This window comes from Bos taurus, chromosome 26 (genome assembly GCF_002263795.3).
Source record: "Bos taurus isolate L1 Dominette 01449 registration number 42190680 breed Hereford chromosome 26, ARS-UCD2.0, whole genome shotgun sequence".
In the NCBI taxonomy this organism is placed as follows: Eukaryota; Metazoa; Chordata; class Mammalia; order Artiodactyla; family Bovidae; genus Bos; species Bos taurus.
Genome location: NC_037353.1, coordinates 36,344,565 through 36,360,535, shown reverse-complemented (window position 1 = coordinate 36,360,535; position 15,971 = coordinate 36,344,565). Strand labels below are relative to the sequence as shown.

Genomic DNA, 15,971 nt, shown 5'->3' with positions numbered 1-15,971 from the left:
TTTTTGACATCATTTTTCTCGCTGTTGTCTGAAAGCTGTGTGTTAATTAATCACCAGCAGGTTTTGGGGCACACTCTGATAGATCCTTTCCCATATCTTCCACTTGAACTTGGGAAGGTTAATTTTCTCACCTGTAAAATAGGGGATTCTAATCATCCTTTCTTATTGGTTGTAAGAGGATTAAATAACAGGCATACTTTCTGGCACATAGTAGGTACTATTCACTATTGGAACTTTTAGGAGATATCTGTCAAAACAGAATCATCTTCAGGAAGCTTATTCCATACCTATTGATTGATTTTAAGGGCAAATGTAAACAATGAAATGACCATTCATGCGTCTACAGGAGAACCTAGTCTCCCCAACACCCAAACTGCCTTATGATACAAGAGTAAGAAGAATTGATGGAAACAGAGCAAATCACAATCAAACTTATTACACAATGTGGCCTAATTATACAACTGAGAGATACACCAGGCCAATTCATGACCCACAGAAGTATGCCACATGTCAGGGAAAGCTGAGCAAATGAGGTCAGTCTGTGCAGTGGGCGGGCACTCGGCCCAGATGGAGGATTTATGAATGGGCTTCTCTCTGAAGCTCTATACCAGCAAATTCAGCACCACTATGAAAAAGAAAAAAATGCTCCTTACATCGAGTTCTCCAGACTTGTCTGTTGCGCTAACTGGAGCCCTTATTATAAGCACAGATATCTGACAGAGCCCCAGATCATTCTTATCAGCAGGGCTGGAAAACATCATCCTGGTCTAGCTTTTTACAGGCCAGTCTGGCTTCTGGCAAGGCCCACTAGTACAGGTGGACTAGATTCTTATTTTTATTCATAAGTTTGTTTTCAAATGTTTGCGATTCCAGTAAGGCCCTCAAGGGAGCTTCCATGAATTAAAATATAGGCACTAATGTCATCTCCCTGCCCAAGTTCACCACTTAGCCCCTACCCAACTGATCCAGAAATTCCCCAGAGTTCACCCCAGAGACACAAGGTCCAGCTGCTTCCTGACAGCGCATCTCTGAGAAACACACTGGAATACATGAAGGACCTGGAGTCTTTGTTCAGTGGTGCATTCAAACCATGGCCATCTCCTTCTGATTGATTTGTTTACAACAGGAGCTCTGAAAGTGGGGTCACCAGCTCCTGCCTCAGCATCACCCGAGAACTTATTAGAAATAAAATTCTTGGGCTGCGTCCCAGAACTTTTGAATCAGAAACTCTAGTATTGGGCACCAGAAATCTATTTTAATAAGCCCTCCAGGTGATCTTGATGTACTCTAAAAGTTTGAGAACCACTGGTTAAAAAAAATGTTTTTTCTTTCACACTTATTTCAATACAGGGAACCAGTAAGTATTTAACTAGTTAGGCCTCTCAAACATTTCTTTACATTTGTCTATATTCAGTTGGTTAGAGGAAGGAAAAAGAAACCCACCTCATTTCACATGATTGACGTTCCTGCAAAGTAGACTTGACTTGAAGATATCAAAATGAGATGATCAGAACCTTTTTATTAGAAAAAGCAGTATTTTAATTCTGTTACTTTGAATATTTATATTCATAAGCCAGTAGTCTCCTGCTGAAGTCATTTTTTATATGAACTATGATCTAATCATAGTGTAATGCCTCTTCAAGGTGCAACTTCTCCATAGATTATGAGTGTTTCCATGTACATAATGCAATGTGATTCAGCAGCTCAAGCTGTGAAGTCATTCAGGCCAGTTGTTTAAGGAGTGGAAAGAATTTTTTAAACCTAATGGTCCCTTATGACTCAATCTCTTTGATTCTTTTGCTATTGCTAAGTCACTTCAGTCATGTCTGACTCCGTGCGACCCCATAGACGGCAGCCCACCAGGCTCCGCCATCTCTGGGATTCTCCAGGCAAGAACACTGGAGTGGGTTGCCATTTCCTTCTCCAATGCATGAAAGTGAAAAGTGAACATGAAGTCGCTCCATCGTGTCCGACCCTCCGTCCATGGGATTTTCCAGGCAGGAGTACTGGAGTGGGGTGCCATTGCCTTCTCTGGATTCTTTTGCTACCTGTACGTAAATTACTCTTACATAAGCATGTTCTATAAGTGTATATAATAAATAAGGGTGTGAGATGTCTGTATAAACACAACTATACAGACAGAGAAATGAAGTTTGTAAATAAATAGGACTTAAATGGGAGGTCTATGAAACACACACAAATGCATAAGGAAAACCATATTATGTAACACAATATACTCTATTTAATAATTCTCACATTGGTGTCTAAAAGTCAAAAGAGCAGAGTTAAATGAACGGGAATTGAAAGTGCATGATAAATGCGTCCCTCATAGCATTTAAATCTCTTCCACTTGATTAAAAATTCTTAGTTCCTCTTCACTGAATTGTTTAGAGTTTTTGAGCAGCCTCTGCCCTGATTAAAACAAATTAGCATCAAAGATCCCCTGTTGAATGAGAAATCATTAATTGAGAAACATGCAATGCTCCTTAATTACCTTTAGAACAGTGAGAGAACAAATAATCTCAGGTTCCAGAGGGGCCTCCTGCTCTGCACTGTGGACTCATTTCATGTAGCTGCTGGAATAAAACTCAAGTTGCAAACACTATTGGGGACTATCAATGTGAGATTCAGTAAACACACTGCTGATTGTTTATCTAAAAGAAAAATATCTAGATAAGGACTCAGAAGGAAAGAGGGGGAAATGTCTGAGTTTATTATCTTGTTGAGAGCTTTCAAAGTGTTTTACATGTGCCAATATTGGTTGAGAAATAATATAAGCTGTTCTTTCTGGTACAAATTTTAATACTTTGTGTAAAATACTTCATTTATGTAATTATCTGCTAACACTTCAGATGCTTATATACAGATGAGTAACTTTACCATTTAACAGTAGGATAGAAAGCAGCAATGTTAAATTTCACAAAATCCAGCTACAAATGGAAATTCAAATCATTATGTTGCACCTGAGTCATTTATTTCTTTATCTAGCGATACAATAAATACAGGAGCTTCTGTGGGTCCAGGGAGACCTGATGTACCCTTCTGCCTTCTCAGTCTAGAAAACACTGAATGCTACCCCCACAGGGGTAGCATTAGGAAATCAAATTATTATAGGTGCTATGACAATGTAAAGAATATCACTAAAGGTTCACACACACACTGCCATCTGGACAGCTTTCTGATAACAACAGCATATGGGACTGGATCTGAGTTTCTGAAAACTCTCTATTTCTCCTAAGTACCCAGGAAGGAAGGAGGCATGGTAAGACTTGTTATTTAGCTGAGGATAGTATCTTGGTTTTATTCTAGTTTTCTCCATTTTATCCACTAGCTCATGGGTCAACAGCCTTTGAAAAAAATGACAGAATTGATTCAACCACCTCTGCTTCTTTGGGTGTTTTTGGTTCATGTATAGTTTAAACTGGTTCATGTAATATAAAGCACAAATGACCCCAACAATGCTGCCATTTCAAAATTGATATTAATGTGGTTAAGACCCAATTCTGGGAGTTTGCATTTAATTTTAGTAACATGAAGTGACTTGTTTTGCATGTGGAATCAAACTTTTTACCAACAGTCGCAGTGGATTGCAAACTTTGTAAAGATTTCTGATTATTATTATCTTCTATTTCACCAAGATAATAAATTTGACATAGTCATAATCTTTGAAGATACTGTAAATAAACCCTTGAAGACTACATTCAAAGAGGACATTGAGAATATCTACACAAAGTAATTGGCATGAGAGAGAGGAGAGGTTGAGAGGGACAGAGAAAGGAGACTGTCATTAACTGAATCAATGTATTATGAGAGGATATAAGAATCTTATGATATATTGAAACAGTAGAAAAACTGTTATTTTTTCTCATGGATTCCCATTAAGGTATATTCTTTATTTGGCCATTCTACTTTAGGACAAAATAAATCTCAATTCACTAATGTGCAAAAGGCCATGTGGTTCATATACGCTATCAAAGTAAGAATTACTAATGAAAAGTCTATCCCATAACTGTCTTCTATGTATGGCTTAGGAAAGGAAAATCTTGTCACTAAAACAGTGCCTATTATGTACAAAAACACAAACAAAGTATCCTTATATATCTTTACAAACCTCTAGTTTGTAAAGCTTATGAGAGACACAGCCTCTTGAGAAACAAAATGATGCTATTTGGTATTTTTCCCTTACAGAAGGGTTGTTTCTTTTAACAGTCAACACATTGCATTTTTGCAATGTTGAAGGTCAAATTGGAGTTGTCACTTGAGAAATCAGCAAGGGCTGGATGTTGCGTACTCAGAGTTTGTTTCCTCTTCCAACTAGTTCATCTGCACATAAATGTTCAGAAGACCGTATTCTCTATCCTCCCAGGGCAATGAGCTTCAAATGAACCTGGAGTTCTAACTCTCCGCAGGGAATAGTCCTGATAAGTAGGATATCCCATTTGCCATTATCTATTTGTGCTGCAAGGTAATTCATTTTAGGTTGAAATCAAATTGTTTTAAGCTGAGCTGGTATTTTTATTGGTGTCCTTCCGGCCGGCCTTCCTTTTAAGTACCATCGTATTTCAAACAAGCTGATCTAAAGGGAAAGATTACCACTGCCAATGCGCATTGTCACAAGGGAACAAAGATGTTCAAGACCTATTTTATGTTATTTATTTTTTTAAGCATTGATAGAGATATGAGAGTGCTAGTCTGCTACAGGCGGAAACAAGCTGACTAGTTGATGAAGGGTCGGAAAGATGTGTGATGATGGGAAAGAAAAACAATCTGTTGGTATTTGCTGTAAAATTACCCTCTGAAGTTGAGAAAATATTTGCAGAATGTAATAAATACTTTAAAAATCCTGAAAAGCACAACTCTGAATTACCAGGTAATATATACCATTGGTTTCTATTATAATTTGGTTATTTGGGAACTCTGGCACATATATGCCCTTTCAGTTCAGTTCAGTCGCTCAGTTGTGTCCGACTCTTTGCGACACCACGAATCACAGCATGCCAGGCCTCCCTGTCCATCACCAACTCCCGGAGTTCACTCAGACTCACGTCCATCGAGTCAGTGATGCCATCCAGCCATCTCATCCTCTGTCGTCCCCTTCTCCTCCTGCCCCCAATCCCTCCCAGCATCAGTCTTTTCCAATGAGTCAACTCTTCGCATGAATTGTTGCACATGATTCTCTGAATTTAACTATGAATCTTCTTATAGTACAAGGATAAAACATCAAACTCTGATCTACTTCCTATTTCAACAACAACATAAACCCATCACAATACCTAGGTAAGACAGATGAGCATTTTTTATCCTAGGTTACTTAGGAATAGTTTAGACAATTGGTCCAAGCCATTAAAAGAATTGGCATTTGAACTCACACTAGAACTCAACTATATCCCACACAAGACCTATTCTAACACAACCTATACATCAGTGAAAAGCACAAAATTTAAGGTATCTTTCAGCAACAGGGGCTAAAGAGGCACAAATAATTGTTTCAAGAATTTGCTCAGTAATGCCATCTCCCAAGGCAGATTTTCTAGAGTGAGATCTCCTATCTGACCATGCTTATAGCTGGTTTAAAGAGGATGGTGCTTAAACTGCTGTCTTGCCTAAGTGAACATTTCACTTCTGCCAAAAATAAAACTGATCAAACCTTTGGATGGATGAGTAGAATACAGCATATCTGGAGGGGTCTTCGAGGGGTTCAGTTTCTTGTTCACTCAGGGCTGCTGCACAACCAGTCAAGCAGGACACAATTATTTCCTCATCAAAGGGTGGGATCCCTGGAAGGTAGACAGGTCAGAGTGGAGGAGGGGGGTGCAGTTTCTAGAAGCTCATCCAAAATACAATGTAGTTTCACATTTAGGAGGCAAAATAATAATACTTGCTGTTTTCATTTGAGTGCCTGGAGAAAGTAAAGGTCAACAATACTTCTTGGTGGTTGTAGCTGTGCCAGGAACCCTGATGCTAAACAAGAAGAATGCATTAGAATTTGGAGATGGGGTTGCATGTTCATCAGAAAGCACTGTGAGTTTGAGCTGAAAGAATGCCAGCCCCTCACTCCAGCCACTTACAGGTGACTTCCCAGAGGAAATCTCTCAGGGCAGAGAAAAATAAGTGTTGAATTGAAATCCTCAAATCCTCCGACAAGCACTGATCCACCATCAAGAAAACGGAAGAGGAGGATGCTCCAGGCTCAGATGTTCAGAGAAGTTGCTGCTTTTTGTTGTAAGAGGCTCCAGGGTTCAACTCTGAGTGCTCAGACACATCTTCCTCTGAGGCCCGCCCCCTAAACTCTCATCTTTTCTGGGACATGCTAGCAGGCTGGGCTTGTTTTTCAGGGCAGAATGGTGCCCTTCCCTGACCTGACCTCTGGGATGTGTGGAGTTGGGCTGCCTGGGAGAAAGGGTCTGTCATGTTATCCCCCAGAGCACTAGCAGGGCCACCCTCAAGGTTCGGCCTTAGGTCAGGAGACAGAGGGTTTGCCTGAGCCCCTGAGCGCAAGAAGGGTCAGAGATACTTGGTCCTCCTGTGGGGTTGGAGAGAAGAGAGGCATTTGGATCTGTCTTGGCTACTCCCTTCTTAATAACGCCAGACTGAGGCCCACAAGAGCAGTGACACAGACATGGGTCAGGACACAGAGGGCAACATGGGGACGAAACCCAAAACTCACCAGAGAACAAGCAGACTTTTCTTAGAAAACTCCTCAGCTATGCCACGACTGCACCAGAGTCAGAAGGAGGCCTTTCACTGCCTCCTTGGTGGCTCAGTGATAAAGAACTCACCTGCCAATGCAGGAGACACAGGTTTCATGCCTGAGTCAGGGAAGATCCCCTGGAGAAGGAAATGGCCACCCGGATGCTCCAGTATTCTTGCCTGGGAAATCCCATGGACAGAGGAGCCTGGCGAGCTACAGTCCATGAGGTCGCAAAAGAGTCGGGCACGAATAAGTGACTAAAGAACAACAAGAACTTATGTAAACACAGAACACATGGTTTGGACAGAGATCCTCAGTTTGGGCTGGAATCTTGGCCACTTAGGCGTCCATTCTCAGGAACAGTTGAAGTGTTCAGCTTGCAATTCAGAGAGAACATGGAGGGAAACTTCGCTGGTGGTCCAGTGGTTAAGACTTCACCTTCAAATGCAGGGTGTTCTGGTTTGATCCCTGGTCAGGGAGCTGAGATCCCATATGACCCGTGGCCAAAAAACCAAAATGTAAAACAGAGGCAATACTGTAACAAATTCAATAAAGACTTTAAAATGATCCACATCAAAACAATCTTAAAAAAAAAACAAACCCAAAGAGAACATGTAGAAAAGGCCAACAAAAATCAGGTGAAGGAGAGACAAATATATTTTGAATGTGGAATTCAATAACCCAATTTTATAACCAAGTCATAGATGGCAGATAAACTTATCCTTTGGTTGAGTGCTTTTTCTTAGATGATCTTGGGGAGGTAAAATATATATATAACAAAACTGCATTGGCAATGGGGGTTGGAAGATCCAATGTTTTTATTTCAGCAATTAAACTCCTGATGAATAGCATACTATATCATAAAATGTTGGCTTTTTAAAGCAGGTTTGAACTTTTACACAATCTGTTTCAACACTGGCATGCATACCTGTATACATATACACTGAGATGGTTCTAATTCTTAATTTAAAAAATTTGATACAACTAAAATGTTACATGTACACTATAACGAAAACACTGCTGTAACACCAACCAGATGGCTTGTATTCCTTGAAAAATTATTTAAAGCATTTTGACTTAGAATGATGACTTCATTATTTAAAGGAATTCTTCTAACTGTAAATAAAGGCAGCTCTTTGGCCTAGTGCAATGTATCCTTAATTTGCCTAATCCTAAGAATCACTGAGGTGCTTGCTTATTAAGCATATGAATCTCCAAGGTCCAATCCAGTCCTTCTGTACCTTAATCTCTACAGGCAGAGGCAGGAATGTGCACTGACCCAGGTAGTTCACATGATCAAGTTCCAAACTCATCTAAGTAAACTCACACCTATTTTAGCAAAGAGGCTTTGGAAAGCTGATTTTTTCTTAAAGCGGGTAGAATTCATTCATTTGATCAGTTTTAATTTTTTAAAACATTTTATATGAAACACTTTTCAAATCATAGTTTTATGTTCAATGCCACAAAGATGTATGACGTATGACAACCAAATGTAAGGATTGATCCCTTCTTGCCGAATTTGCACATGAAAGTGACAATCGGTGTTCCTGTCTAAATGTCACCAAGCAATCATTTAAAAAATGCTTTACTAAACCTATATATTTTGAAAGAGTCAAAGCTGATATTGACCCAAATATCCAAATAGATTTTTTTAGAAATCTCTATAGTCTAGAAATATAGGAACTGACTCAAGGTTTTTATGAAATCTTCATTTGCAAAAACCTACGTGGCTTTTACAGATGGTGAAAATATGAATGAAAAATTAAGAGATGAATTTATACAACAATTAGTAGAAAAAGAGTGGCCCCACGATTGTTAAAAACCAGCTACATATACTGCACTGAGGGCCCATCGTGGAAGCTTTGTGTTTATTATGTCCACTGTCTTGTAGGTTCACAACAGCTCTGCAACATGAGTGCAGTAGCTTCCCCACACAGATGGTAAGTCTGAGGCTTCCAAAGGGTAAAACTTGCCCGCATCACACAGCTCAAAGCTGGTTGCAACATCTGTTCTCAGGCCCAACCACCAGTCTGCACTCTAAGTGACCCTGCAGCAGCACAAAGCCATGTAGTCACTGCTGTCTTTCTGTAACCCAAAGAAAATGAGATATTGGGAAGCACAGTAAGGATCGATTACAGGTTGAAATATACTCTATTTGTAGTTTTCCTACTGAACATAACACCATAGTATATGGCACACATTTTCCTTCTATGTGTCTCACTAAATAAATTTTCGTTTAAAAGCAATTATGAAAATCTCAGTCCTCTTCAAATGTATTAAATTGATCTGTGAGCATGTGCATCCTCTTTAACAAGAAATCTCTAATTTTCCACTATTAAAATGATTAAAAAAAATTTTTTTAACTAAAACTTTTCATTCTATTTACCAAAGCTTTTCATCTTGGGTGGAATAAGAAATCCTAAAAGTTAAAGAATTTTTCAAAGTCATTCTAAACTGAAATGCACAGAGTTCCATTAAGGTAAATTTTCAAGAGAATCAGTCATTTAATGCCTAACTTCTTGAACAGTATCTGCGTATACTTGTGGCTTCTTTCTTTTTTTTTTTTCCAAAGGAAGCTTCCAGATTAAAAGTGTTTGGGATGTGGGGAAAAAAGAAAATGATACAGATTCAAAGCGATTATCCCCAAGGTCTTTTCAATCTATTTCACATAGGGTGAAGTATTTTCTTGCCAGTAAAAAGCTTTGGAAAGTTGAGAAGATATTGCATAATTTAGTCACAGAGTTAGCCATATTTGGCCCAGAAACATAGAGTATATGACTTTAACCTAACATTGCATTATGTCCCATAATTGTCTAAAATTCAAATTTACAAATTTTAAGAACTCTGAGATTTGAGATGAATGAGGCTTAACAATTCTTTCACAGTAATTCCATTTGTTTAGCCTCTCTAAAAATACAGCTGAAATAGATTTTACATTCAACTCTGTATATTTCTGTCTCTTTGTTATATAGGCTTTCATTATAATTGTTACAGAGTATTAAGCAAACTGGGCAATCATTTTATTTTTACATGATTCTACTTTTGTATTCATCAGTTTTGTCAATCTATTTTTCCATGAGAAAAAAATCAACATTTAAAGGGCTCCCCCAGAAAGCTAATAAAATTGCTCGATTGTTTTCAGGAGACATTTACAAACTTCGCTCAATTTCTTTCTTTTTTTTGAAAGAACATTTCATAGGGAGGTTAAAAACAAACAGCTCCACTTCCTATCCCTACCCAAACCCCATAGGCTATAGATTAAATTGATCTAAGAATTAGTCTAACTTTTAATGCCTGGAAAATAGCAAAATTATCATGCCAACATAAGGAATATATACTATAATTCATAAATGCCTAATCATCAAAACAATGACATAGTCGTGGTTAGACGCAACCTAGCAATCTTATATATGATGCAACTACATATTTATGATCATTCCTGCTATACATCACATTCGATCCTCATCAAATTAAGCTGGCTATGTAAAAGTGGCATTGTGAAATAAACATCTAATATCACAACAGGGTCATATTCTGCTACTGTACAACCAGAGCATGCAAGTAACTATGCATTAGCTGTAAACAGTAAAGTGTCATTATCTTCCAGAAATCCAAAGAATGTGGTAAGTACATAGAGAGTACTAAACATCAATTATATTTAAATGACTTTCATACTGAACAAAACTCTGTTGCACAGGGCAGCTTTGGATGTGTCTCTTGTCACTGCTCTCTTCATATATTCTGTAGTCACCTTGAAGTTAAGAAGTTGCAGTTCCAAACAAGCTCTGTTCATCTACTGAGTTCTAGTGGATGGCTGTCAAAAATTAGGACACGCGTGATTCTACGTTCCAATGTGAAAGCTGTCTTAAACCGTCTTCCCTTTCTGCCATAATTCAGATGTTTGAATCATTAAGAATATGCTGAATGCGGGCAGTGACAAGCCTATTTTATTTCTCAAATTGGAGACTTTCATGACACCAATGTGCTCGTGTTAGAAATAGGAATACTCTAGATGCTTTGCCAGCAAACGCTCTTCTCTACTTGGATTCTAAGTGAAAACAGTTGGCAGGAAGAAACCTGGGTCATATTATGACTTAGAGGGGGTTTTGACTCTAAAATGCTTTTCACAGCGTTTGTAAAAGGTAGATAAAATCTAGCAGCTAGGAGAGGAGGGCCAAACGAATGTGATCCATTCTTATAAAAATGCAGATGGATCACTGAGGTCTGATCCAATGATTCTGAGGCCATTAAAAAATTACCGTATTAGAGCAGAAGCTTGCATACTGTAAAATAACTATTTCAGCTCTCTTCAGGTTTGTGGCATTGGAGGCTGGTTTGGGAAGGAGGGGAAAAATTGATTGCTGGACAGGCTTTTCCATGCTCTATCAGCTCTGATAATGAGTTAGGCAGTTGGCATGGACGACAGCAATGTCCTCGTTACTCAGAATTCTAATAAACCTCCTGTGAAGTTGCACAATACCATCTAGCCAGATGGATTCATTTTGGTCTGCATTCCAGTTAGGTGAAAAAGAATCACATTTGAAAACTGAGTTTGGACATGATACGGTCCTGTGAAATATTTAAATACATTTACCTACATCCTACTAAATCAAAATCTTGCTTTTACATTTACAAGGAGATAAAATAGTATTTAAAGCCATTGCAGTTTGTTCATTTCCTGTTCATATACAAGTGACATAAGTTTGCTTAGGAGGCAAAAACTGTACAATTCTCATCACTCAGGCATTATAAAATGTCTTTCTTTAAAGTCCTGGGATATAAACAGTTTGGTTTATATGAATTACATATTTTTCATCTGCATTAAGAAACAATATACATCTTTTTTTTCCAGAGTACTTTAATGTTATCTATGATAAGCCTAAGATAGCTGTAAAAACTAACTTTATCACCTGTGACCATCAATACTATTAATTTTATAAAACTCATGAACATTCTTTGGCCACTCGGGTCATTCCCTTTTCAGAGGGAACTGTGTTTGGGCCCTGGGACCATACAGAGATTTGTCTCCGTGAAAACTGAGGCCTTGGACTAGCCTTTAATGGAAGCCATTTACAGAGTCAAACATGACAGAATCTACAGGAGCAGTTTCTGTTTTTCAGACACAAGTTCCTTGACGTGTTGAGAGGTGGTGTTTTCGATTTCGGACTCCTGAAGTTTTGTCTTTACTATCTGAAGGCTTCTGCTGTGAAATATCTATTAGGGCACTGGCAATTGCAAGGCCTGGAAGAAGAGGAAAAGGCAGGTAAATGTTTGGTTAGACATTTTGGGGATTTCAACAGTGGTGGCCTAGTATTGTGTTATATTCAGCGATCAAACATATAGCTGTTTACTGGAAGTTGTCAAGTGGTTTACCCTTTACTTATATCTTGTTTTACTTTTTTTCAATTGAAACACAGTTGACTTACAACGCTGTAATAATTACTGCTATACAGCAGAGTGATTCAGTTATATGCATAAATACATTCTTTCTTACATTTTAAAATATTTCTAACCTTGGACATATGAACTGTATACATGAAGAAGAGCAAGGACCTAACAAAATTAACTGACTCTGACTTTGGACAAGCAAATTGCTGTGTGACAAAACACCACGATCAGTGTGGATATGACTCCATTCCCTTGTTTCTATGTCCAAACACAACTGTGTCCTAAAAGTATCAGGAACTTTCAGTGTTACTATTGGGTGTGTGTGTGTGTGTGTGTATAACAAAAGTCAGCATATTGTTTTTTTTTTTAATTAGAGTAGTTTTAGGTTTACAGAAATGTTGAACCAATATTGATACATGATTATTAACTAAACTCTCTGGTTTACATTAGGGATCACACCTTGGGCTATACACAAAGTTCTGTGGGTTTTGATAAATGCATATTGTCATACACTCGCTGTGAAAGCATCATACAAAATAGTTTCATTGCCCTAAAAATTTCCTGGGCTTTACCAGTTTCTCCTTCCCCTTCCCCTGAGCTTCTGGTAACCACTGATCTTTTTTTCAAATATCTCTATAGCTTTGCATTTTCCAGAATGTCATAGAGTTGGAATCATACAGTATGTAGCCTTTTCAGATTGTCTAGTTTCACTTAGCAATATTCCTTTAAGTTCCACCATATCTCTTTTTGGCTTGATGACCCATTTCTTTTATTGCTAAATAATATTCCATTGTATTGATGTACTATAGTTTGTCCATACAGGCACAAGACTTGGAGACAACTTGGCAGCTAAACAGAAGCAGAAGCAATAACATATGATGTTGAGCATCTTTTCCTATACTCATTTGTCATATGCACATATTTCTTTAGTGAGGTATCCATTCAGACCTTTTGTCTATTTTTAATTTTCTTGTTTGTTTTCTTATTGTTGAATTTTATGAGATTTCTTTTACATTTTGGATAGCAGTCCTTTTTCAGATACAGGTTTAGCAAATATTGGCTCCCAGACTGTTGTCTGTCTTTTCATTCTCTTACATTGCTTTTAAGAGGTAAGAAAGTACCCTAGGGATAGAGCTGTGAAATGCACACAGAAGAAAGACAACTTGTAGAAATTTAGTGAATAAATGTCTTAAAATGAGAAAAAGATCATTAGTATTATCAATCGAATATCTACATGAAAGTGGATCTCTAGCTGTCAAAGGTAATGAAGAATATTGTTTTGTCCACTGATTGACAGGAACATGTGTTAATATGTACAGAAATAGTAAAGCCTTTCCTAAATTTATACAAGCAACGGCTGCATCCAATATCCTGGTTTCAGTTCAGTTCAGTTCAGTCGCTCAGTCGTGTCTGACTCTCTGCGACCCCATGGACTGCAGCATGCCAGACTTCCCTGTTCATCACCAACTCCCCGAGCTTCCTCAAACTCACGTCCATTGAGCGGGTGATGCCATCGAACCATCTCATCTTCTGCCATCCCCTTCTCCTCCTGCCTTCAATCTTTCCCAGCATCAGGGTCTTTTCCAATGAGTGAGTTCTTCACATCAGGTGGCCAAAGTATTGGAGTTTCAGCTTCAACATCAGTCGTTCCAATGAATATTCAGGACTGATCTCCTTTAGGATGGACTGGTTGGATCTCCTTGCAGTCCAAGGGACTCTCAAGAGTCTTCTCCAACACCACAGTTCAAAAGATCAATTCTTCAGTGCTCAGCTTTCTTTATAGTCCAACTCTCACATCCATACATGACTACTGAAAAAACCATAGCCTTGACTAGATGAACCTTTGTTGGCAAAGTAATGTCTCTGCTTTTTAATATGTTGTCTAGGTTGGTCATAGCTTTTCTTCCAAGGAGCAAGCATCTTTTAATTTCATGGCTGCAGTCACCATCTGCAGTGATTCTGGAGCCCAAGAAAATAAAGTCTCTCACTGTTTCCATTGTTTCCCCACCTACTTGACATGAAGTGATGGAACCAGATGCCATGATCTTAGTTTTTTGAATGTTGAGTTTTAAGCCAACTTTTTCACTCTCCTCTTTCACTTTCATCAAGACGCTCTTTAGTTCCTCTTCACGTTCTGCCATAAAGCATGGTATCATCTGCGTATCTGAGGTAACTGATGTTTCTCCCAGCAGTCTTGATTCCAGCTTGTGCTTCATCCAGCCTGGCATTCTGCATGATGTACTTTGCATGTAAGTTAAATAAGCTGGGTGACAATATACAGCCTTGATGTACTCCTTTCCCAATTTGGAACCAGTCCGTTGTTCCATGTCCAGTTCTAACTGTTGCTTCTTGACCTGCATGTAGATTTCTCAGGAGGCAGGTAAGGTTGTCTAGTATTCCAATGTCTTGAAGATCATTTTCCACAGTTTGCTGTGATCTACACAATCAAACGCTTTGGCATAATCAATAAAGCAGAAGTAGATGTTTTTCTGGAACTCTCTTTCTTTTTTGATGATCCAGTGGATGTTGGCAATTTGATCTCTGGTTCCTCTGCCTTTTCTAAATCCAGCTTGAACATCTGGAAGTTCACAGTTCACATACTGTTGAAGCCTGGCTTGGAGAATTTTGAGCATTACTTTGCTAGTGTGTGAGATGACTGCAACTATGTAGTAAAAAAACTGACCTTTTCCAGTCCTGTGGCTACTGCTGAGTTTTCTAAATCTGCTGGCACATTGAGTGCAGCACTTTTACAGCATCATCTTTTAGGATTCGAAGTAGCTCAACTGGAATTCCATCACCTCCTCAGCTTTGTTTAAAGTGATGCTTCCTAAGGCCCACTTGACTTCACATTCCAGGATGTCTGACTCTAGGTGAGTGATCACACCATCATGCTTATCTGGTTCATGAAGATCTTTCTTGTGTAGTTCTCCTGTGTATTCTTGCCACCTCTTCTTAATACCTTCTAATTCTTTTAGGTCCGTAACATTTCTGTCCTTTATTGTGCCCATCTTTACATGAAATGTTCCCTTGGTATTTCTAATTTTCTTGAAGAGATCTCTAGCCTTTGCCATTCTATTGTTTTCTCTATTTCCTTGCACTGATCACTGAGGAAGACTTTCTTACCTCTCCTTGCTATTTTTTGGAACTTGCATTCAAATGGAACCTGGATTTTCTCCTTTGCCTTTCACTTCTCTTCTTTTCACGGCTGTTTGTAAGGCCTTCTCAGACAGCCATTTTGCCTTTTTGCATTTCTTTTTCTTGGGGATGGTCTTGATCACTACCTCCTGTACAATGTCACGAACCTCCATCCATAGTTCTTCGGGCACTCTATCAGATCTAATCCCTTGAATCTATTTGTCACTTCCACTGTATAATCTTAAGGGATTTGATTTAGGTCATACCTGAATGGTCTAGTGGTTTTCCCTGCTTTCTTCAATTTGAGTCTGAATTTTGCAGTAAGGAATTCATGATCTGAGCCACAGTCAGCTCCCGGTCCTGTTTTTGCTGACTGTATAGAGCTTCTCCATCTTTGGCTGCAAAGAATATAATGAATCTGATTTTGGTGTTGACCATCTGGTGATGTCCATGTGTAGAGTCTTCTCTTGTGTCGTGGGAAGAGGATGTTTGCTATGACCAGAGCATTCTCTTGGCAAAACTCTATTAGCTTTTGCCCTGCTTCATTTTGTACTCTAAGGCCAAATTTGCCTGTTACTCCAGGTATCTCTTGAGTTCCTATTTTTGCATTTCAGTCCCATAAAATGAAAAGGACATCTTTTTTGGATGTTTGTTCTACAAGGTCTTTTAGGTCTTCATAGAACTGTTCAACTTCAGCTTCTTCAGCATTACTGGTCAGGGGACAGACTTGGATTACTGTGATATTGAATGGTTTGCC

At 38.7% G+C, this 15,971-nt stretch overlaps 1 protein-coding gene across 3 annotated transcripts in view; it reads right to left on the bottom strand.

Moving 5' to 3' along the window:
• Positions 1-7,491: 7,491 nt before the first annotated feature.
• ATRNL1 (attractin like 1) overlaps positions 7,492-15,971 on the bottom strand; it is an 815,618-nt gene continuing 807,138 nt past the window's right edge. For all 3 annotated transcript variants that reach the window (XM_024985963.2, XM_059882070.1, XM_059882071.1), the window contains one exon: positions 7,492-11,932. In XM_024985963.2, coding sequence (XP_024841731.1) covers positions 11,808-11,932 — 125 coding nt within the window. In that variant the 3' untranslated portion in view covers positions 7,492-11,807. The remainder of the gene's footprint in view (positions 11,933-15,971) is intronic.